General features: G+C 38.3%; 1 protein-coding gene and 1 pseudogene across 1 annotated transcript in view; both read left to right on the top strand.

The window, feature by feature from the left end:
* The window catches only part of Slc25a21 (solute carrier family 25 member 21), a 473,302-nt gene that overhangs the window by 333,470 nt on the left and 114,001 nt on the right, over positions 1 to 25,831 (top strand). The window contains exon 3 of the mRNA XM_048362495.1: positions 6,286 to 6,369. Within this exon, the coding sequence (XP_048218452.1) occupies positions 6,286 to 6,369 (84 nt within the window). The remainder of the gene's footprint in view (positions 1 to 6,285; positions 6,370 to 25,831) is intronic.
* On the top strand, positions 12,357 to 12,495 carry LOC125363721 (annotated as a pseudogene).

The following is a 25,831-nucleotide window of genomic DNA, read 5'->3' as shown; positions in this document are numbered from 1 at the left end:
AGTGGCAGAGTGCTACCCTTGAGCAAAAAGAAGCCAGGGACAGTGCTCAGGCCCTGAGTCCAAGCCCCAGGACTGGCCAAAAAAAAAAAAGGTTTGTGCACTTTTTGTGGACACTAAGAAGCACCTCCTGGCCCCAGTGTTTAGTAGAGTAACTCGCTTAGTGTTGATGCTGCGGAAATGCCAGAGCCTGTTCCCTCCATTTGTTAAGTATAGCAGGCACAGTGGCCAACCCCATGCCTGGCTCCTTTGCAGAGGAGCTCAGGTTTGAGACACACTCCTTCCCTTGTCTTTCATTCTGACCAACGTTAGTCACTGAATGTTTCTCAAGTGTTATCCCTTGTCCAATCTGCCTGTCTGGCAGCAAGTTTTCTTTCTAATAAGAGAAGTTACTCAAATGGAGATTCCAGATGTGACCGAGCTGATTTTATTAGGACAATGGAGAAGTCCGAGCTTTTCTTAATACATTCGGCCTTGCAGTTTTACGCAGAATTATGTTATGCAACAGGAAAATTGTCTCTCTAAGCAGAGAAGATTTGCTAGCTCAGGATGCAGATTGGAAGACACTGATGTGAAGCAAGGAAAACCCTTTTAAGTTGCTAAAATGTACTAGAAAGGAAGAAGAAAATTGCTGTTACATGATTGGCCAAAATACACTATAATTATATCAACTTGAAACAGATTCCTTAGAAAAACTGATATCAGAATCAGTCATGTAGTGAAACTAAATACTGTATGTACATTCTCTGCAAAGTGTACACACCATGTGTGAGATGCACAATAGAGTAGTTGTACTTGCCTTACCCTGTTTAATGGGTCTTCCTGCTGCTTTCCAATATAAGGAATGGTACGGAGGCTTTACTGAGACTACAGTATTTACCATGCCAGCCTCTTCTTTTGCATTGCTTATTCCACACAGCTTGTGGACTCTCCAAATGCAGGTATTTTGATATTGCTTCTCTTGTTTGTTTCTAATAAACATAGCATCACTCATCAGACAGACAGCTTCTATGTGAAGGCCCTCGTAAAGGATTCCCCTGACCATCCATCCTTCATTCCTATTGTAATCTATGTGGGTAAAGTTTAATTGTAGACTTGGAGCCTTTACTTTTTTTCTTTCCTCCAGTGTCTCTGCAAAGTACCATGATCAGTGGCTGCAATTCCCACAAGAGGGATCTCAGTGTTAATAAACTTCATTGGCTAATATCTAATACTCTGATACACCCTTCTACAACTTTATTTCGTGCATATGGTATCATCCCTTTACGTGTCTTTTATGTAATTCTAAGCTTCTGCAAATCAAGACTTTGTCATGTCTTTGTAACACCCTGTTCCCTCTCCTTCAACAGTGGTGCCCTTAATACATAGTACTGATTAAGAATTCATGTTGTGGGCTGGGGATATGGCCTAGTGGCAAGAGTGCCTGCCTCCTAAACATGAAGCCCTGGGTTCAATTCCTCAGCACCACATATGCAAAAAATGGCCAGAAGTGGCGCTGTGGCTCAAGTGGCAGAGTGCTAGCCTTGAGCAAAAAGAAGCCAGGGTCAGTGCTGAGGCCCAGAGTCCAAGGCCCAGGACTGGCAAAAAAAAAAAAAAAAAATCATGTTAGCTGAGTGAATTAGCAGTTTGGAAATATTCTTTTGTAGGGCCCTCTCACCCTCGCGCGTATTCCCCCCGTCCCGCGGGTGGAAAAGCTGGGGTACAGCCTACGTGAAACCTTGGATGTGTGTAGTCGCAATGACGCCCACCCACCCTCTTACGATCTTGGGGAAAGCTTCTCGGATTTTCTAAGGATTTAATCAGGCGAAGGGTTTATATGACAGTAACGGTGGCAGGAAGGGGAGGGATCTGGAGTGGCTCGCTAGACGCTAGTGACAGGCTGATCTGAGCTGTCCATCCAAGGGCGGGTCATAGGACCTCCTCCACAGGCTAACGTCACATCCCACAGGACCACTCCCTGCGTTCCGCCCGGAGCCATTTTGGCATACACACGTGCTCAGAGATGGGAGGCGGAGCTGGCGGGCAGGCGCCCCTGCCAGGACCGCCTCTTAGCGCTGCAGGCAGTGCTCCACATTCTTTGATTTGTTATGGGTGGGGGAAATAAAAAAACAACTAAAAAAAAAAGTATGGCCTAGACTTCCAATAGCCAGGTTAGAGACTTTGCTTGCACATATTACCTGAATTTGCAGATATCTTTACACACAGAAGAAGCCTCTAGCCCCAGAAGAAAAAAGGAGAGTGGAGGTGGATTTTTGTAGACATTTGGATGTGCTTGCTTTCATCCAACTACTGATAGTTTCACAGTCCTGTCTAGGACCACAGTCATACAACTGTGAGATGAATAGCTAAAGTGTTCATCAAGAAGCAGAGACAGACGCATGAGGAGCTTTTACTTCTTTTCCCAAGTACCATCTCCTAATGCACTTCGTGTACATCGAGCAACCAACTGTTTGCTGTAAGGAGAGTGCTGTAGCATGTTCCTGGAAGAAACTCCGGGTAGGCTGGGAAGGAAAGGTCTTTCCTCTCTCTTCCCCATTGGGAAGGGCAGCATTCCCTCTGTGGCCCTTGTTACTTTCCCCAGTTGGAATGCTTCCTCTTCTCTCTTCGTTTTGCCTTTCTGAATCCCAGGAGAACCAGCTAAAAAATCCCTTCCCGTTCCTGAAACCCTCCCGACCCTTGGTGGAGAGAGATACTTGTCCACTCTGAACACCTGGACATCACGATGTCTGCACTACTTTGGGTGTTTTCCTTGATACTATCAATTATTTTCTCTTATTTTTTTTCTTATGCTTTCTGAAAGTCGACATAATGTCCTGGAATTTTGTAAAACCTTTAGTTTATTATATCATATGGCATACATTAAGAAAAGACTTTGTAATTTGTGAGAAAAACATTTAGAAAGGAATTTGATGAGGTAAATGTGCTTAATGAAAGATTATTAGAGACATTATAAACATCTATGTGCATATAATACTTTTATAATATATCAAAACTGCTTTAAATAACTTCACTAAAAGAACAATTACAGAAGAGTCTTGGAAAGTTTTTACAAGAAAATGTTTCATACTCGGCAATGAATATAATTACAAATATGCAAATACATGGATGAAGATACTTATTTGAACTAGAACCAAAGCCTAATTTAGAAATTGGTTTGCAGGGCTGGGAATATGGCCTAGTGGCAAGAGTGATTGCCTCATATACGTGAAGCCCTAGATTCAATTCCTCAGCACCACATATATAGAAAAGCCCAGAAGTGGCGCTGTGGCTCAAGTTGGCAGAGTGCTAGCCTTGAGCAAAAAGAAGCCAGGGACAGTGCTCAGGGCTGAGTTCAAGCCCCAGGACTGGCAAAAAAAAAAAAGAAAAATAATTGGTCTTCATGTTCCACAGTTATATCTGTATAAACCTTTCCATAATTCTCCCGTTGTATTATTGTCTATGTTATGTTAATTCATTTTAAGTAGCAAATTACCAGGTCTATATTCTGTAGTCCAGAAAAATTCAGACACAGTGCATCTACCTGACCATCAAATTCTTATTCTCAACAAATTATGCTTCTGAGTTTTCCAGGCCAGTGGCACACTAAATGCACTTCTGGATCCAAAGTAATTTCAACGAGCTCTCTGTATTGGTTCCTGATCTTCAGATAAGCTCTGTACAATGTACACTTAGGAGTGTAGTTCTTGACAGGAACTGGTAGCTCATACCTGTAATCCTAGCTCTACTCAAGAGGCCAAGATCTAAGGATTGCAGTTTGAAGCCAACCCAGGCAGAAGTCTCTGAGACTTATCTCCATTTAGCCACCAAAAATGCCAGAAGTGGAGCTCAAGTGGTAGAGAACTAGCCTTCAGAAAAACAAAACAAAACAAAACAAAAAACCCTCAGGGGCAGTAGCAAGGCCCTGAGTTCAAGCCCTAAAACTGGTACACACACATACACACACACACACACACACACACACACACACACACACGTTCAGAAAATAACCTTCTAAATAAGTCGTGCCAAAATAGGTGCAAATTTTCCTCCCTTGAAACCACATTATAAAAGTGAATATTTGTGCTGGGCACTAGTGGATCGCGCTTCAGAGCCAGCCTAAACTGGCAAGTTTGGGGGACTCTCACTTCCAATTAGCCACTAAAAAAGCAGTAAGTGGACTTGAGGCTCAAGATGTAGAGTGCTGTTGAGCAAAAAAGTTCAGGAACAGTGTCCAGACCCTCAGTTCAAGTCCCAAGACTGGCACTACAAAGCATTGTATCAATGACAAATTTAATGAGATTTTATGAATATTCATAACCCTTTTATTTCTATAATTATAGGACATGAACCCAACCTAAGAACTCAAAATTCTTCATACTACCTATTACACTAAATTCTAGTAAGGTCAGCTAATTTAAGCTACCGATTCTGAAATATTCAGAGGTTAACAGAAATGATATTTGCTTATTTCTCTCAATGCTTCAGATAAGAATAATAATAATTGTTCACAAAGCTAAGGGACAGTGTCCAGGCTCTGGATTCAAGCTCCAGAACTGGCAAGAGAAAGTAAATAATTGTGACATTGTAAGGTTTTGCAATAGCATATACAAGGTTGGGGAATATCACTTGTGTTAAAGAATAAAGAGAAGGGCATATTGAATGCATCAATAAAAAGGTTAAAAAGAAACTGTACTAAACATGCACATCTCTTTCATTATATTCCTATTGCTTCCATTCAGTCTAGGCATCATTCTCATCTTTCATAACTGCTCTCCACTCCATATCAAATCCATCCAGTCAGATAATAAATGCTAACTTAGAGATTTGTGCATGCCAAGAACTGTGAAAGACTCAACTATCACATCTTCTCTGGACAGATACTGTCTTGCCCAACACAGCAAGTCCTCACTTTATGAAACCAAATGTAAACCAAGCTTTGCTTTCTAGCTTATGATTTATTCACCCCATTCATTTTCCCAACTGCTTCAAGCAAAGCACTATAGTCAATCTTTTCTGTGTTGTGTAAGTCTTTACCAAATTCTTTGAGGCTTAGAACTACAAAGTACCTTATTCTTAGAAGTTGATGTTGTGTTCATATCATAAAACCAACAACAGGGAAGGGGGATCTCCAACTCTTGCTTTACCAAAAAAATGGGGGGGGGGGAAGAAGGGGAGAGAGGAAAAGAGGGATGGAATAATGGGGAGGGAAAGCAAAAGAGAAAGAAATAAAAAGAAAGGAAGGAAATGTGTAATAGAATAGAACCTTAAATCAGAATATAGGATAAAGAATTAAAAACCAAGAAACAGGCAGGCTGAGTAAAACCAGAGAATGGAGAACAACTGGATATGTGGTAGAAATGAAGGTAGTTATTGTTTGTTTTTTTGGAAGCAAAACAGAGGGAAACACAAAATAAAATGTTAAGATTTTCATGCTGGGAACTTGCACAGTTGGAAGGTTAGAGTTCTAAGATAAATGATCATGCCTAAAAAGAAGGCAAAATTTCTGCTTTCAGAAATGAGATTCATTTTTATTGAACAACAGCCATATGAAGAAAACTGTGATCATCCAAAACTCCTGCTCCATCATGAAGTCCCAACTCTGCCTCCATTTGCAGGTGCCTTCTAGAATTTGCAAGTGCCTTCTAGAATTATTAATTCCAAGTTCACAATCAGAATTCAAGTTAGGCCCCATTAGATGCACTGCATTTTTTAGCCTTTATATTAATATTAAATAACTATCAAAGAACACTAATTAAGATAAGAACTAAAATTACTTTTTTCACACACATCTAAATTATATACAAAATATAATATGACATCTGTGGATGTTTTTCAGAAAGAAAAAATGTATATATGCCTCAGGGTACATCTGCCTGGCTAAAAATAGATTTAAAAAATTTGTTGAAGGCGCTGGGAATGTGGCCTTGTGGTAGAGTGCTTGACTTGTATACATGAAGCCGTGGGTTCGATTACTAAGCACCACATATATAGAAAAAGCCAGAAGTGCCTCTGTGGCTCAAGTGGTAGAGTGCTAGCCTTGAGCAAAAAGAAGCCAGGGACAGTGCTCGAGTCCAGGCCCCAGGACTGGCAAAAACAAAACGACAAAAACTATTGAAGTACAAAGAAATACAATATTAAAAACTGTAGATATAAAGTAAAGATTGTATAAGGTAAATAAATAAAATTTATAGTAAAAAGCCAGAATATTTTAGATGAGTCTGAAAAGGCTGAGTTTCTAAGACTTTAAAAAATGAGAAAAGCCATTTGGCAAAATCTTTAACTTGGATTTATTTTTAATTTTGTTTCTAGGTTACAGCTTCAGAGATTTGTAACTGATCCAAAGAGTTACAAAAGTTTAGGAGACAGCTTTCGGACAATTTTCAAAACAGAGGGGTATGTATTCTTTTTTTAATATATAGACTATGTTAATATAGGCATTTTAATTATTTCTATTTAACAAGTTTTACGTTTATTTTCATAGTTACGTTAGGGGAAAAAATACTTGGAAGTGTATCCCTCTACTTCATTGTGCTTCCTGGTATGACTCACACTGAATATGTATAAAAACTACCAGAAAGATATTTCAAGCAATTTGGTGACTAGATATCAAATTTTGACTTATGCTGTTGAGGCTTTAAAAATTCTCTTACCTGAAACCATCTAAATGTAATAGCCCTTTGTTTCTTGGTGCTTAAATATAATGCCCAAATGTGCTTGCACAGTGGTTTTAGAATACACAATCAAAAGATATCTGTGTCAAAATTTATGTATCAAATTTATTATATCTATTAGGTGATCTTATCAATAGAATATTTTATTTCTAGAAATTGAAATTTTCTTTGATGTGTAGACTCAGTTAAAAACTATGCAGTATAATTTTCTATATTAGATAATATATTTGATTTTTAAAGCTGTATTTTTAATGGCAATCATAGTTTAATGTCTTGGGTGTTTCCTTAACCACAATGAAAAAATCATTTTCACACAAAAGCTTGAAATTTTATTCTAGAATTCAAGGAGGTTGATTTTACCAAGAAAGAAAAAAAAAAGGCTGATGTGAATCTATTTCTCATTCCTTAACAAGTAAAAAAAAATTCTCTTCTTTTCTGAAGCTATTAGAATTTTCACCTATGGTATTCTAATCTTAACATGCTGAGTCTAGTTTTTATAAGAGAACTAGTTGAAGTAATCATTCTCCAGGTTTTTAAATCATAGTAAAATCTAGCATGTATTCAAGCTCAACATATACTAAGAATCCACCTTGCAACTCTGTGAAGCACATTCTATCCTGGTTGAAAATATAGAGAAAACATAAAGAAATTAGGAAATTTCTCACATCTATGTAAGAAAGCTGAGACTCAACTTCCAGTCTGACCCAAAGCCCATGTGTACTTCACTACCTTACTTATCAGATTATACTGTAAGTACTGTTCCTCTAGTCATTTATTTCCATTAAACCTAAGCATACGTATCTTTCCATGCCAGTGTATTGTGTGTGTAAAAATGGCTTAAAAAAATTTTATTGTCAGGCTGGGGATATGGCCTAGTGGCAAGAGCGCTTGCCTCGTATACATGAGGCCCTGGGTTCAATTCCCCAGCACCACATATACAGAAAATGGCCAGAGGTGGCGCTGTGGCTCAAGCGGCAGAGTGCTAGCCTTGAGCAAAAAAAAAAAAGCCAGGGACAGTGCTCAGGCCCTGAGTCCAAGCCCCAGGACTGGCCAAAAAAAAAAAAAAAAAAATTATTGTCAAAGTAATGTACAGAGGGGTTACAGTTACATATGTAAGGCAGTGAATACATTTCTTTTTTTCTATTTCTTTATTGTGTAAGTACATTTCTTACCAAACTTTCTACCTCCTCCTTGGTTTTTCTCCCATCTTCCCCCCTCCTCGGTTCCCTCCCCTCCTCCTCCGAGTTGTACAGTTGGTTTACAGCATATTGTCTTGTAAGTATTCTTGTAAGTATTGCCATTGCATTGGTTCACCTTTACCCTTTGTATCTCCATTTTGGTGTTCCCTTCCCTAGTTCCCATATCATCTCATTCTCTCTCTCTCTCTCTCTCTCTCTCTCTCTCTCTCTCTCTCTCTCTCTCTCTCTCTCTCTCTCTCTCTCTCTGCCAGTCCTGGGGCTTGAACTCGGGGCCTGAGCACTGTCCCTGAGCTTCTTTTTGCTCAAGCCTAGCACTCTACCACTTGAGCCACAGCGCCACTTCCGACTTTTTCTGCTTATGTGGTGCTGAGGAATCGAACACAGGGCTTCATGCATGCTAGGCTAGCACTCTACCAGAACATTTTTTACAAGTTTATATATGCAAGAGTATTTTCTGAATAAAGTAACAAATTATTGTCAGCAGAAATCTGTGGTAAAAAAGAAATAGAAATTTGGCCCTTTTGAAATACAGCTTGTGCTTGAAGAGAAGAGAGGAAAAATGAATCCTGGAGGCTTTGCAGCAAGCACCTATGAAAGAAGTTCACTTCCAAACATCACTTTTTTGTTTTTTATTGTTTTTATAAAGGTGGTTTACAGAGGGGTTACAGTTACGTAAATTTGATAATGAGTACTTTTTGTAAAAAAAATTATTTATTGGGGCTGGGGATATGGCCTAGTGGCAAGAGTGCTTGCCTTGTATACATGAAGCCCTGGGTTCAATTCCCCAGCACCACATATACTGAAAACGGCCAGAAGTGGCCCTGTGGGTCAAGTGGCAGAGTGCTAGCCTTGAGCAAAAACAAGCCAGGGACAGTGCTCAGGCCCTGAGTCCAAGGCCCAGGACTGGCAAAAAAAAAAAAAAAATTATTGTTACTGTAAAGGTGACGTACAGAGGAGTTATGGTTACATAAGTCAGATAATTCGTATGTTTCTTTTTGAACAATATCGCCCCTTCCTTTGCTCTCTCCCAGTTTTTTCCCTCCCATCCCTCCCCCACAATTACATAGTCCATTTTCAACATAGGCTCTAGTGAGTATCACTACTGCATTTCTTTACCTTTTGTCCCACCATTTCTCTGCCTCCCCTTACCATCCCAAAGAAAGATAAACAAGACAAAAGGAATTGAAAAGGAAAACAGCAACAAAGAAAAAAGAATCTCTTGTTTCCACTTTCTTCATTTTGATAAATATTATTTTATGGTCAGATGCACATACCTATTGAGTCCTTGTGATCCTCTCCTAAGAATATCATCCTTTGGTCTCACTATATGAATATTTAGAGACCTGTGTAACGTATCATGGCCCTGTGCATTTTTTTTCTTTTTGGATACCGTCATCCCTTTCCTCACTTTCTCCCAGATTTCCCCTCCCATCCTCACCCACAAGGAGCATAGTTTCTTTTCAGGATAGCCCCAAACAGGACCTCCAGCAGTGTGAATGTCATGAGCATGATTTTATTTCACTAGGTGTCATTTCTTTCATGAATTGCCTCATTCTATCCTTTGCACATTTCTCCTAGGTTACTTTTTGTTCCGAATTGATTTCAATATGCTATGTATTACAGACAAAAATTATTTGACTGTTACATACAAATTGAAAACATTTCTCCTAATTTATCATTTTTCCTACACCTATAAAATCTTAGCCCTTCAGAAACGTATTATATTGTAGATTGTGATTTTGTGATCTTTCCTACCTTGCCTTTGACCTATCTAACAATGTCATGCTAAGAAAAACATAAAACAACAAAAGGAGCATATCCCCTGGTTCCAAGATTCTAATCATTTCTTCTGATATTTTTCACTCACATATTTAGTTCATCTAAGAACTTTTTAAAAAATGTGTAGTGTGGCCAATAGGAATTCATTTTGAAATAATCAATTGTCCAAATACCATTTGTTGAAAAAGCCGTCCTTTACTTGCTAATTGGAAATGCTATCTTTTTCACATTTTAAACTTTTGCATATATATCACGTAGACCTTCTGTTCTGTTTCTCCTTTTCCTATTCTCCTTCACAGTGTTATCTGTCTCTATGCCAGTATTATACTCTCATAATTATTTTATCTTTACAGTATTTAGGGGATCTGTAGAAACAGGCCCGGTGGTATAAAGTTCAAATTCCTTCCAGTGTGCAGAGCTCTCCTGCCGTGGCTCCTCCTCCTCCAGGCTCCTTCTCATACACAGATATGCAGTAGGAAATGCAAAGTGTTTGTAGTCTTCTGGTCTCCCATTCTCTCTTGGCTTGTGCATGTTCTTCTGTAATCCTAGGAGAGCCAGCACCCCCTCCACCCTCTTCATTCAAAGCCACCTCATTTCACCCTCCCCAACAATCCATCTATTCTCTACCATATATTGAATTCTTTTTCCTTCCTTCCCTTTCTTTCTCTTTTCCTTCCTTTCTTCCTTCCCTCCTTCCCCCTTGTCTTTTCTTTTTCTCTTTCTTTTTCTCTACACATACACAATATAAACTATAACATGCACAGCCCTATCTTCCCTCTCCCACTAGAAGAATATAAAGTTTATGTCCCTAACGGTTTATGGCCTCACTCCACTCTGTATTACTGATGCTTATTTTGGGCACAGAGCAGACAGTCCATGTATACTAAACACATAAGAGTAAATCATCACAGAGACATTATAGTTGCACAGAATCAAAGATGGATGCCAATTCATTCTATAGTCTAACTTCTTTGAGGGTGTGATAGTAAGTGCCATATATTGACAGTATATTTCTATTTAGAATTGGAACAATTATTCTCACTTATTAATTTATGTTCCTTTTATATGTGCATACTATATATACACATATATGATGTAAGGCTAGAGAAATCATAGTGTGTTATTATCATAGTGTATCATAGTGTGTTATTGTCATAGTGTGTCACAGTGTGTTATCTAGTCAACAAAATGTTGCTTTCCAGTACAATACTGCCAAATTCTGTAAACATGTATCTTTGAATTGTATTTTGAAATGCCTTCGCCAGCCTCTTCATTTCATGTGTGTTTTAGGGAAGGAATATGATATTTCTGCTTTGATATCAAATAATACAACAAGCAGTATATGTGGTTCTAACATTAGCATCTTTTCATACTATATAATTGCTTCTAGAAAAATTAACATTTTTTCTGAAATGCCTGTAAATCTGAAAATCCTACTAGCTAGAGGCCATAGTCACTGAGCCCTAATCGTAGAAATGGAAACATTTGTAAAAATAAAGGAAATGTTACCTCTTAATTTTGATGCAGAGAAAGAGCAATTCATAGCTTCCAGTTAAATGCAAATAGAAAAGAAAAAGAAAATGTTTAATATTTGTTGTGATGATTTTTTCTTAATGAAAGCAGATTCTTTTGATTTTCTCATTTTGTTTTTGGAATATATTACATTTTTAGGGAAAGTTTTTCCTACTCAAATACATAGAGGCCTGCAAGTGGGATAGCACTACTCATCTTGATAATTAGCTTCTCCTAGTTTCTCTTATCTCTTTCAAGTGGAAGATTTTGAAAGCTAAGCCCATCTTGTTTAAAATTACTAAAATCTGCCAGTGTACTCAGAAACTTCAATCTCTCTTTTCTCCTTTTCTCAACTGTAAGATTCACTTGCCCCCAAGAAGAATTATTCAACCACATGATCTAAATCCCTTTATTGCTTCTAAGATTCTTGATCTTCTTTAAAATTAAGATTGTATCTTTGTTTGGTGATTTTGTTGGTGGTGGTGGTTATGGGGCTTGAACTCAGGGCCTAGGTGCTGTCCCTGAGCTCTTTTTGCTCAAAGCTAGCACTCTAACCACTTTGAGCCACAGCACCACTTCCGGTTTTTGTGTGGTCAATTGGACATAAGAGTCTCACAAAGACTTTTATTCCTGGGTTGGCTTCGAACCTCAATCCTCAGATCTGAGCCTCCTGAGTAGCTAGGATTATAGGCATGATCCACCGGCATTGGCTTCAAATTGTATCTGAATTAATGACATAGTTTTTCACTCATTTTGTAGAGGTGAGATTAATTTGAGATTTAGAAGGGCCTTCCAAATTCTTTTTAGCGATTCCTACTACATGGAATTCTCATACTTGGCTTTTACCAGCAAGCCTTACTCTAATACAATGCAGATGGGACAATTTACAGGAAACGAATGTGGAAAAGCAGCATGTCAACATCACTGTTGAAAGGACCTCCATTTGTCAGCATAATTCATCATCTTTTACTGATTTGACATCAATAAATTAATCAATAGGTCTATCTACATGATTAAATGAGTCCAGACATAAAAAGATAACCTTATTGGTTAGGAGACTCTAACAATAGTAAGTTTGGTCACCGGGAGAGAATGGTGGTTAGTTTCACTGTTAATTATGAATTCATAAATGGTGAGCACTTTCCTCTGCCTCCAAATATTTTTTGAAAGTTTTCTCGGTCTCTTTTATACTTGTAATTCATTTAAGAAGAGTAACTAAATACTTATCCGGCAAGAGAGATACAGTGATCACAAAGGTGGTTTTCCCCAGAATGAGGTATATCCATTGTTAACCCTTGCAGTTTCCCAAACTGTACATAATTCCTGGTATTAGAGAATTGTATTCCCACTCTTTTCTGATTTAAAAAAAAAAACAAAACATATGTTCATAGACAAATGAGCTTACAAATCATATTTATTTAACCCCCAAACTGTTTTCCAACCCTTACACCTACTCTCCTCTACTTCAAGTACTCTAGTAGTCAAATTTTCCTAAAACAAGGAGGAAAACAGAACTTAAAAGTATTCTGGTAGCATAGGCAAAGAAAGACATCAAGCTATTTACTTTAGTGTACCAAGCTAGGATCTTCCTCCTATGTTATTCTCAGCATGGTACTCATCTCATGGCAATACAACATTATTATGTCTATATTTTCTGTGAGATAAGTGAAAATCAGAGTAAATAATACACCCAAGGACTTATTAGTGTCAATGCCATTTTTTTTCCCATTACACTACATCATCTGTCATTAATGACCAAGTTTTATTATTGGAAAAAACTAAGTATGCAAGTAGTGGCTATTCAGCTCTAATTTTTAAGTAGTCTATCATCTTTGGTTTTTCAGCCCTCAAATCATACAGCAATCACCTTGAGCACTGTCCCTGGCTTCCTTTTGCTCAAGGCTAGCACTCTACCACTTGAGCCACAGAGCCATTTCCAGCTTTTTCTGTTTATGTGGTTCTGAAGAATTGAACCCAGGGCTTCATACATGCTAGGCAAGCACTCTACAACTAAGCCACATCCCCAGCCCATACAGCAATCTAAAGCAACTTTCTGTCTCTTCCTTAAGTGAAATATGAAAGCTATGGAAGACCAGTGGATGTTCAGTCAACTAAACCCTGGCGATTTTGTGGCCACACCAAAAACCTCTGGCAACTCAAGACTTAATCCAATTGTACCCTCAACCCCTGTAGTCAACTACATAAGTCCCGAGCTTGCAGTCTGTCTGATCTCGTCTTGTATGTTCTCTAGCTCTCTTATGAGAATAATTCTTGGGCATTGGTTTGCTCAAGGCAAATAACTAAGAAATAACTGGGTCAGATTAAACTTAGCTTCAAATGAGAAACATGTTGATTGCTAGTGCCTTCAGAAATACGGTATTCTTCAAAAAGTATTGCTGTAGAAAATGTGTGGTTGCATGGCGGAGGGAGGGAACATTTGAACTGTGTTTAGTTTCACGATTTGTTTTCTGTAACTGCTGATGCTGTCCCAAGTATCATCTTACAATCAGACCACTTGGTGATTATAATATTTTCTAGTTAAATGACATTTAAGGCCTCATTTTATGAGCTCCAGCATAATTGGCTAATTTGGTAAACTCCAGATGTGTGAGATAATGTGCCACTCATTTAAGTGCCTTTCAGACGGCATAAATGGCACAGCCCCAGGAGGTATAATCACTCCCTCTTGTTTTCATTAAGTAAGAGAGTGAGTGGCTTGTGACACAGACAAAGGAAGTCCGATGTCTGCCCTCCCAGTCAACAATTCCGTAAGAGCTGGACATTTTCATTTTATCTATGGATTCACTCCAAGACCTTAGGCCAAAGTGTCTTAGTGGGTCTACTTTCTAAAAAGTGGTTTACTTAATCTAACATGAATGGCTGATCTGAATGCACCTTCAGAAAAATAGAATGACCTGCCATGATGGAAAGTGCCCAGAGTAAGATGGTCACTAGAAACCATTCCTCCCTCTCAGATAGAATTGAAGGGAAGTGTTGAGGTTAAAGAGACCAGAAAAGAGCTAATTCTGCCCACCGCCAGGAACTGTAGGCATTTCAATTATCTAACTATATCCTTATCACCTAAAAGAAGTTCCAGTTTCCCAGGGCCTAGTAGTTGTTTCTGATGATTTTTTTTTCCTCTCGAATAACAGAAACGAGTATTACTGAGCTGGAGCATGGGGACTGATCTCTGGCATCACAGTTGCCCGAGCCTCTTGCCTGACTAGAGATCCAGTGAAGTTCACATCTGGCTGAGTTGTCACTGAAGTAGAGTCTGTATCCCAGCCCCCTGAAGTAATCTGCACTGTAAAGCAATTGTGTGCAGATCATTCGATTTGCAAGCCTGTTTTATGCAACCTATTTCTGGTGGTTGCCAGAGGTACTCTGTGACTTCTGTGGTGAGTGTCTGGTACCTAATTGCCTTCTCTCTCCTCCTTTTAATTTTACCAAACAGCTCCCAGAACAGATCCTTGTTTTTATGTGATAACCATGAGCAAAACACAGAGCCCAACTTCTCTTGTTCCCACACTGCAGTTCAGCATTTCCCTGCCTGGTCTTCTTTCTTAATGATGTTACAGCAAGTTCCGCCTTTGCTTCAGAAGAAAAGTAACAATGAAAAAGGAAGAGAGTAAGTTAGAATTTGGGGAATAAACTATAGCAGCTGTATCTGGCAAGTTCCTGATCCAGAATGTGCCATCCAGTAGACTGAGATAATTTTCTCTCTCCAAATCTCTTGGAAGGCATGACAGACATGCTCAATTCAACAATGCATACAGGATTACTATTCTCAAATGTTTGGTATTTCTTCAAGACATAGTTTGTCTATGATTTGGTATATTACACTCACAAAATGTTATCCAATGGTGTCCTCAGGAGATTGATTTGGGGACCCAACGAGGACACACAGATTACTAGATGGCCTAGTCTTTCAGGTGCACAACACGTGCGCATCCTTTCAAATGTTTGAAATAATCCCTAGATTACTTATAATATCTAACATAATGTAATTGTAATGTAAATAGCTATATTGTATCGTTTAGGGAAGAATGACAAAAAGAAACCTGTACATGTTCAGTACACATGCAGTATTTAAAAAAAATCTTTAATTAGCATATGTTAGTTGTACATGAAAGAGATTCATTGTGACATTTCCATACAAACATACAGTGTACCCCAATCAATACAGTCCCTCTGTCTATCTCCCTCATCCCTTTTCCTCCCTTTCTTAAAGCAATTTCAGCAGGTTCCATGGTTCTATTTTCATTCATGGATATAAAGTTCTTGGACCAAAGCCAGGTGTTGGTGGCTCACACCTATAATCTTGGAGGCTAAGATCTGAGGGTTGCTGCAATTAACCACAAAAGAGCTGAAGATAATGCTGTGGCCCCAGTGATCGAGTACTAACCTTGAGCGAAGCAGCTCCGGTTCAGTGCCCAGGCCTTCAGTGCAAGCCCTAGGACCACCACCAAAACACAACAGGGGCTGGGGATATGGCCTAGCGGCAAGAGTGCTTGCCTCCTATACATGAGGCCCTGGGTTCAATTCCCCAGCACCACGTATACAGAAAACGGCCAGAAGTGCTGCTGTGGCTCAGAGTGCTAGCCTTGAGCAAAAAGAAGCCAGGGACAGTGCTCAGGCCCTGAGTCCAAGCCCCAGGACTGGCAAAAAAAAAAAAAAAAAGAACAAAACACAACAACAATAACAACAAAAGTACTTAGACCATATTTACCCCATCCATCCACCCTATTGCTTCTCCCTTTCCTACTGATACTCACTCCCCAACATAGCCTATTTTACTTTCCCATAATTCATTTTTTAGCATACATTAATTGTACAAGGGGCTTTTACCATAATAACAATATTGAGCAATAAGGGAGTTAGGGATGGCAGGAAAGGAGAAAACAACAAGAAAGCAACAGATGAGGTTGATCTAACTGAATTGTAATATATGCCCTAGTGCCCGTGGTGACATCCACATTATACCATGGATAAAAGTGTGTGTGTGTGTGTGTGTGTGTGTGTGTGTGTGTGTGTTACTGCAGTTTGAACTTGAGGGTTCACCCTTGTTGATATAGGCACTTACTGAGCCATGCTTTCAGCCCACAGAAGCAATGATTTTGATCTATAGTTAGTTGAATCCCTAGATATGGAATTTGCGAATGTAGAATGTCAATAGTAATCTTATTTTACAGAAACTATACAATTTAACCAATAATTTAAAATTGGATTATGTGGCTAATAATTCATATTTGGATTGATTATCCATTCAAGGTTGCAAATGAAAGGAGAAAAGCCAGGAAGAACGTAGCAAAGGATAAGCAAGGGCTTATTTTAGCATTAAAAAAAAAAAAGTCATTGAGTCTTTGCCGCATTGTTTGGCGTCTCAATCTTGCTGGATTGTTTTTGTTGACTTCTGTGACTCTGGGTGGTGAAGCAGAGCGTAGTCCCCTGTCTTCACAGTCAGAAAGCAGATGCTGAATTCTCAGAGTGCTCACACACACTTCCATGTCCCTGAATTCTGTTTCTCTTTCAAAGTCAGAGATCTTTGCTCTGTCCACGGAGTGACCTTTCAAATGGTGTCAGCTCCTAGATCTCGCTGCTGTCATCACCACAGTCTATAAGCTGACAGTCACACTCCTAGCCTCCAACTAACAATACTTTCTGATTTATCGACTGGCTTGGGCAAGGACTTCACCGTGGCCTCAGAGTAAGTGAAAATGTTTTCAGTGATGTCAGCCCATCATCAAGGCCTGAGTAAGAAACCAAACACACCCCCTCTCAACACATGGTGCTTGCTGACAGGAAATCAAAAGGAGGACCAGGTGTCTGGGGGAAGTAGTCATCTTTCTGAAAAGCTGATATCTTAATTCAGAGCCTGAGAGAAGATGTCCCTGAGAGATAGTCACAGGCCTTTATCTTCATTTATCCTGGATTTCTGATGGACTAGAAATTTAGTCACCTTGCAGAAAGAAATATGCCTTTACCCAAACGAAAATGCACTTCCTAGTGATTGTAAAAGTAAACATTGTTAGATGAAAATGAGAGAGAAATCCTCATAAAAGCTTTTTCTATCTGAGCTTGATTCTCTCATTGTAGAAAATAGTTTGGAGGGGCTGGGAATATGGCCTAGTGGCAAGAGCACTTGCCCTGTATACATGAAGCCCTGGGTTCGATTCCCCAGCACCACATATATAGAAAATGGCCAGAAGTGGCACTGTGGCTCAAGTGGCAGAGTGCTAGCCTTGAGCAAAAAGAAGCCAGGGACAGTGCTCAGGCCCTGAGTCCAAGGCCCAGAACTAGCAAAAAAAAAAAAAAAGAAGAAGAAGAAGAAGAAGGGGCTGGCAATATGGCCTAGTGGCAAAAGTGCTTGCCTCCTATACATGAAGCCCTGGGTTCAATTCCCCAGCACCACATATATAGAAAACGGCCAGAAGTGGCTCAAGTGGCAGAGAGCTATCCTTGAGCAAAAAGAAGCCAGGGACAGTGCCCAGGCCCTGAGTCCAAGCCCAGGACTGGCAAAACAAATAATAATAATAATAATAATAATAATAATAATAATAATAATAATTTGGATATGATTTGACAGAGAGGTCTAAAGGAACTAATATTTTTTTCTTTGTCATTGATTTCACATATTTTTTGGCAAGTTGAGTGACTTTAGCTGTACTTGTCATCCAGATCTTCTATGGAGGTGATTTGAAACAGGAGGAAAGGAGGTTCAGACACTATTATTTTATCAGTGATAATGTTTAAAACCATGTTTTGGCCTTTTATTACTTGTAAAACATGTCCACAGGTATCCTTGCAGATAGGAAAATGGAAGATACAATTATACTTTTCTGGAAAGGAAACTTAAAAGAGATTTTAAAGGACTTGTTCAACATTCCCCAGCTGGAGCTGGGATTCATTCAAAGTTCTCATTATTACTAATAACAGAAACAGTACCTCAGATTTACATAATCCCCTTAATGGATTCAAAGCATGGTCACATAGCCCATCTTAATTGACTGAATAGCATCCAGATTAGGTATGGAAGAGATGGTATGACTGCTTACAAAAGCGTTTCTTGTCTACTCATAGGAAAACTCTAGTAGTAGGGAGTACCGTGAAGTTCCAGAATGATAGATCTGGGGCTAAGATGATGTGGGCCTACGATAGATCTGGGCCTCAAAGAATGCAAGGCTTTACTTTTTTAAGAGTAAAAAAAGAAAACTCTTAACAAATTAAATTGGACTAACTATTATATATATATACATATATATATATATATAATAAGAGGCAGATCAGAGGTTTTGCTGTTTCATTTTTTGGCAGAACTGGGGTTTGAACTCAGGTCCTCTCACTTGCTAAGCCAGTGCGATGTAATTTGAGCCACAACCCCAGCCCTAAGATTTAGAATTTTAAAAGATAATGACTATTAAAACTTTGGATTTCACCCATGACAAATGGCTTCTTTCAGAACAATTCTGTTGTTGAAAGCTAAAATGAACCTAAGGAAAAAAAAAAACCCAAAACTGCTCCTTGAAGACATTAGAGGGCTACAAAAGCAAGCAGAATTTCCTCAGGTCTCAGGTCTGCCAGATCTGAGGAAAGGAAGCCTATACGTGAGCTGTGTGTTTTGTACAGGATCTTTTACCTTCAGGTTTTGCTAAACCACATTGAAGGGTGGGGGGAAAGAGTCATACCTCTATGTTATTATTAAAGATAGAATTTTTAAATGTAAATAGTTTTTCCTGGATTAAGTAGCTAGTTGCTATTTTTAGAAAATAAATAGAAAATTGAGAGACAATGAATTGCTTGCTGACATTGCTAAGTCCCTAAATACTTCCTTTTCAAAAACTATTTTTCTTTTTTAAATTATCTTTAAGTAAGTGTACAAAGGAGTTGCCATTCAACAAAGCAGTTTATCAATACAATGTGTTTTGATAAATGTTACCCATCAACATTTTTAGCCATCCTTCTAAAACAACCCTTCCCTCGCTTCTCTTATTTTTGAGGGGTGTACATTGAATTTTTTTATTGCATTCTCTTCCCTTCTCTTCATTCATCTACTAAACACTTCTTGTAGTGTGACCTTGACTTTTTATTTTTCAAATGCTCCTTCAGGATGATGGCACACTATTTAATATATTTTGGCATGGACTTGGTTTACGTATCTTTGACACCTGAGAAACAGCATTATGGTGAACAGAATGACCCATCTTTATCCTTAAAGCCCAAATTGCTCAGGGCCACAAGATATAAACCGTGGGTTTAAGTTTGGCACTCTCCGCTTCCTTCTTGCATGCTTGTGGATCTCATTCTCAGGATGCTGACATTTTACCTTTCCCACACTCCTGTCTTGACTCCTTCCTCTACCCTATCACCTGTCTTAAATATTTAATCTTTTGGCTACACCTCTTCAGAACATGATGGCTTTTGATGGCAGGTATCCCCAGTGACGGGGCATTCCTTGGGGAAATCCATTTTCTTCCAGCTTTAGCAAGGAAAAGCATATTTTTATTACATAGAACAAAGGGAGTATTCATTAGGACTTTGAGTTTTCCAATACAATTCCTTCAGCTTTCTTCCCCTAACTCTTCCTTCATCACACGTCTATGTTTCATACCTTATGTTGATCTCTTATTTTGGATGTCTCTCTACTATAAAAGACTTTCCCTTTACTATCTTCCCCTTCTCCTTACTTTTTTTCTTCTTTTCTTTATTCTTTCTCTTTCTTTCTTTCTTTCTTTCTCACCTTCTCTCTTTATTTCTCTTTTTTTTAATTAATGCTGTCTTTTCCCCTTCATTCTTTCTGTGTCTGAAAAGGAGCCATTCATTTAATAAGGAAAATTAAAATTAAGAGTTCTGTCTGTGATATTGAACAATCATATTATTGAAGTTCCTTAATTTTTCTGGTGTAAGATCCAACTTTCTAAAGTTTACCAAGCTTTTTATATATGAAATAAGCAGCAAGTAATCCTATTCCACCTAAAAGCAGGAATCCATACCCTTCTATGTTTATATCATTTTTCTTGCCATGCTCCTAAAATATTTAAAACCCAGGAAACAAATAGTATGTCAGGGTAACTGTGTACACAGCCCTCCATTAGACAACAGACATAATTTTGACCTTCACATGTTTAATTCTACAATAAAATGACTGTGTGAGCAAAAATAACTATTTCAACTGCATAATGCTATTAGTATTTGAAGAATCCCTTCTGACAGCAACAAGATATTTGACAGAGGTTTAATCAGAAAATACATTTATTTCTAACACTTTCTCTTCACACTCCCTCTGTGACCATTCTCAATGACAGGGGAGGAGGGTGGGGCCCAACCAAAACCAGGCAGGGACTTTCCAGACAGATGTAAACTATTCCCATAGGAAATTTTTTTTAAAAATCTTCAAAGTGTCCCTTTTATTGAACTTATTTCTCCTCCTAGGACAAATGGACACGTCAAACATAAAATTTAATTGAGACACACTAAAGTAAGAGTCTGGCTTAGGTGAATAGGAGAAGTTACAGCATTCCATTAAGGAGACACCAAGGTGCTAACAGCACATTGACTGCCTTGCATGATATTGAACTTCTAATCACCACTGACTATTTGAACCATCATTTATTTAGGATTTCAACAGTCCCCTGTTAAACTCTGCTGTGTGATTCTATTTTACATTTCATTTCCTGGGTGTTTGTTGTAATTTAAGAGCCAGTATGCATATAGACAATTCTTTGACAGCAAAAAAAAAAAAAAACAAAAAAACCCACCAGGAGTATATCTGTTTATTGAGGACTGACAGCTTTATAGCTAACATAAAAATAATCTAATGTTTATTGGGGTAAATGTTTGGAGTAAGGATTAAGTGAAACTACTGAATAGAGAAAACCTTTTCATCCTATTGAGGCATTGAGGCTTTTCAAGTAAGGTTTGAGATCTACTCCATTAAAACTTTTTGTGTTAATTTCCTTAATACTTGTCCATTAATTTGTCCTACTACTCACTCTCCTCTACTTTGCTCCCAAAACTGTGTTTTACAACAGGGGTTTTGAAATACCTAAAATTATAAACGAGAAAGCGAAAGAAAGAGATAGGGTACTGTTCAGAAACTGCTGTGATTTTCCAGGCTACACAAACATTCTAGATAAAATAATAATAATAATGACAACTCTAAACCTCACTACTCATCACGTAAACTTTTTCCTACTGTTTTCTGTACTTTGTACATAATAAGAGTCCATAGATTGTTTTGTTGCTGTTTTGTTACTTTTGTGGTTTGTTTTTGTGTCATTGCTGGGGTAAGAAGCAGAACTTGCTTTAAACTATCCTAAAACTGATTTTAAATTACTAAAGACTATCTTTTCTATTTTGTTGTTAGCCAAATATTAAAAACATAAGGCTGCTTTATCTTTAAGGAAACATTTAAAGGGTATTAAAAATTCCCCAGCTTTTCAGCTGAGCACCAATGGCTCACACCAATAATCTTAGATACACAAGAGACTGAGATCTGAGGTTCAAAGCCAGCTCCAGGCAGTGAAGTCCCCTTGAGACTCTTATCTCCAATTAATCATTCAAAACCCGGAAGTGGAACTGTGATTCGAAATGGTAAAGTGCTAGCCTTGAACAAAAAAGCTCAGCGACAGTGCCCAAAGCCTGAGTTCAAGCCCCACAACTGACAAATAGTAATAATAATAGACTTTTCTTTTTATATGTGAAACAATTATTCATTTGAAAGTAGATAATCCATTAGGTTAACAAGGCTTGGCTTTTAAATTTGATGTTAGTTAAAATTATCACTGATATCACTCTTCCTAACATCTTCCTCCAAACATGAAGAATTTTAGGATCTTCCTATATATTCTAGCCATATTCTGATCAGCCATTACTGTGTCTCCCTTTACTATATTTCCCCACTCCAATCCTGTTTTTTATTAAGCAAAATACATGGGAAAAAACATTCAGACAACTTAATAAGAGGTCACCAAGGACTGGCTGTAGAGCTAGAAATGAAAAGCAGATTTTCTAGCTGTGTCCAGCACCTAACTGCATTGGCACTTTCCCCTTGAAAACTCTATCTCCTGACAGTGCTGATAAGTGACCATCCCATCCCTCATTTCCATTTCATAACTGCAACTCTGCGTTCCATGGCTGGAGGAAGGCTTGCTGGATGTGTGCCGTATGTCTACACGTGAACAGACCACGGAGAGTCTGGAACTGTCAGTCTTGTCAAAGCTGTTCAGTTTTTTTCTGAAACGCTTTATATGTATATTATATGTATATATATATAGCGCTTCAGAAAAAACTTTTGATATATATATCTATATATATACATCTTTTGAGATATATATACATATATATGTATATATATATGTATATATATCTCAAAAGATCACTTCATTACCAGGCAGTGGTAAACTGTTCAAGTCAGGATTCCAACAGCTGATGTTCATGGGACCCTGCAGAAGGCTTGAATCATAGGTGGAATTTCACAAATGTTTGTTCAACTAAACTATATTACAATGTTTAACTCAGTTTAAACATTAGATTTGGTCTGCTTTGTAAAATATAAAAACAGAAAATGGCCTACTGTCTAAGTGGAATGTATATTTTATTTCTTAATACATTAAATTTAGCCTTAAATCCTTTGTTCAGTAGCAAATCCAAGATGGTGACGGTTGCCTGCAAGTTGTGAAGTGTTGTAATACTTTAACTTCAAGGGGTTTGTAGTTCACTGGTGAAGTTGGAATTTTCATGGTTTTTTCCCCAGAGCATCAGCTGGTTGGCTGTCTTGAGAGCTAACTGATGTAGAGGCTCGCAGGCCCTTCTTAGTAAGTGGGGTGGGGGATGTCATCTCTCATTGAGACACTATCAAAATAATACCTCCTGTGATGGTGGAGTTTGGGAACAATTCCTTGGCATTTAGATTATACTTGTTCTGATAGGGGTTAGATGCTCCTAAATTCTGCACTAAGCCCATCTACACATACTGCCCATTGCTTTTCAGGCCCAGTTCACGGCACAGACATGGTTCTGGGTCTCTTTCTATGGCTTTGGCTCTGGCTCCTCTTCCACATTGGTGTCAGGAATTTCAGCCTGGAAAACTGCTCCTTTCTGTCATCTGTACACATTGTCACACTCCATACCACTCCACTCACAGTCACACGCAGCCTCAGTTTTTAGAAATAAACTTGTCCTCCCCACGGAGCTTCTAGGATTAAAATCTTAGGGGTTACAAGGAACCTTTTATGAATTCATCCCTTTTTTTAAAAAACCAAACACAAAAACCTCTAAGTATAGATGATTGACATTTTATTTTCCATTTTTATAAGACATCTGGACCACCTTTGTTAGAATATGTTAGGCCAGCAGCGTTGTCAGGCAGGTATGTGACGGTCTCACCGTAAGAAGCTGCGTGTCAGAAGTTCGTCCAAATATCACGTAGGAGATAAAACTGCCCTGAGCAACATTCCGTTCAAAATGGAGTAATTTGCTTCACATTTAGAATCGAGTAAGTGGATCGCTTTTATGACCTTAAGTGCTTACTATCAAAATTAACATTATTTTAAAGCGATAGCAGAATGTTTTTTAAAATCACATTTTTATTTTGTTTCTTAAAAAGTTAGTTTTTCCCAAAGCTATCACTAACAAAAACAGCATTTTTAAACCCATTTTTGAGTTCTGTCTTCACACATAGGAGTGCCTGGAGGTTTCCTCATTTCCTCTTGATTCACAAGGTCATAATAAAGTTTTCTCTAGGAGAGTCCTGAGTAACGAAAGCATCGTGTATGGCTTAAAATCGGAGTAAATCCATAAATGCCTCTGTAAGTCAAATTTGAACCTGTTAAAAGTTACGGATTTTTGAGCCCATTTTATATATACATGTATATGTAATTTATGAATTTTTAGACCATGTTACATATTGTACATACATACATAAGTAAACCAGCCAGGTACTGGTGGCTCACAGCTATAATCCTAGCTACTCAAAAGGCTGAGATCTGAAAATCACAATTTGTAGTATGCCCATGCAGGAAAGTCTGTGAGACTCTGATCTCCATTTATCACCAAAATGCTGGCAGTAGAGCTACGGCTCAAGTGACAGAGTGCTAACCTTGAGTGAAAAAGCTCGGGGACAGTGCTCAGGCCCTGAGTTCAAGCCCCAATAGAAACACACACACACACACACACATTAATTAAAATAAGCAAATCTTTACATTTTAGTTCTTGAAGAGATGTTTTATTATAATATATATCGGCAGTAAACATCTCTACAATTAAAAGCTTGATCATAAAATCATTACATGATTATATTTTCCAATCCTAAATTTCAGTCTGCAACAAATGTATTACATAGTGTAGTCAAATGTCCATTAAAAGACCCATTTCAGATTCACTTATTATACTTCATTACAAGCAAGAAATAATATTTTTTTCTTTTTTTGAGGGAACGAAAAGACCTTCTTAACTGTTTCTAGCCCCTGTTATACTGCCCCTGCCTATACTTTGCTTGTGTGGTATTTTACTTATTTAGCCCTAGCTACAGGACTTTTTTGTTTTTTCACATTTGCTTTAATGCTTGCTGATTGACAACTTCATCATATTAACTGTTTGCTTTCCTTTGTGGTTACATTATATTCACTTTCCAAATCTGTACTCCTTTCTGGGCCCAATAAAATGAATGTGTTTCATGAACTTCTTTGATTTGCTTCTTCTTGCCAAGTTTTTTTTTTTTTCCTATGTCTTTACTGATCTCCACAATGAGTACTTTACTCCTGGCCTCTTGAAGGTGTGTGTGAGTGATGAAGTTCCATTGTATACATAGAACCAAGCCAAAACTTGCCATTTGAAAGATAAAGCCAGACGAGAATAAAGGCCATATGTCAATACAAAAAGACTGAGTGCAGCTATTTTTCCCTTGTTTGTGTATATAGTTATTTCTATGGTTACTGCACGTGGATTTTGGAGTTTTAGATTTGACCCTGGGGAAGCACACAAGTAACTTGAAAACATTTGGTCTACTGATTTTGAGTTCACCATATACTTTTGCTTGTCCTTGTTCATGTAGAAAACCGGCATCATCGTTGTACTGGAGCAGGGGCAAGGGTGTTGTGGTCTCTCTGGGGAGAGGCAGGGGGTGGATCAGTGAAGAATTAAGATAGCCTTACAGATGAAGGCAAGGTAGAAAACATCTCATCTACATTTCTCTGCTTAGAAGTGGGAACCTAAGTGTTTCCAGGGTTTTCTGTTAAGAATTGGTGGAACTTTACTCCTGACTTTGCCAGGAACCAAAGAAACTACACGTATGTCTCCATCCTAAACCACTGACATCTTAATCTTAGCTCTATTGTCTCTCAGTAAATCAGGAAATTTCAGATGATGTGATCTGATCACAATGCTCTTCCTTACGCTTTAACTGTAGCTAAGTGTGCGCATAGATGTCGGCTTACAGATTTGTATTTTTATTTTACTCATTATGTTTTAAAGTAAGATTAATGTAGGATGCCATTTCTTTTTTATTATTTAATTTTATTGTCAAGGTGCTGTACAGAGGGGTTACAGAAGGGCTAGGGGAAGGCAGACATTAGCAACTAACAAATGGAAAAGGGTGTTCGGAAGACACAACTGGAGAAAATGCTTTTAAAGTATGGACTATGAGATGTGGTGAAAGCGGTGATAATCATAAAAATATTTGTCTTTGATGTGACTCGT

The sequence above is a fragment of the Perognathus longimembris genome, chromosome 14 (genome assembly GCF_023159225.1).
Source record: "Perognathus longimembris pacificus isolate PPM17 chromosome 14, ASM2315922v1, whole genome shotgun sequence".
In the NCBI taxonomy this organism is placed as follows: Eukaryota; Metazoa; Chordata; class Mammalia; order Rodentia; family Heteromyidae; genus Perognathus; species Perognathus longimembris.
The sequence above is the reverse complement of the archived record's forward strand: the minus strand, read 5'-3'. Positions and strand labels throughout refer to the sequence as shown.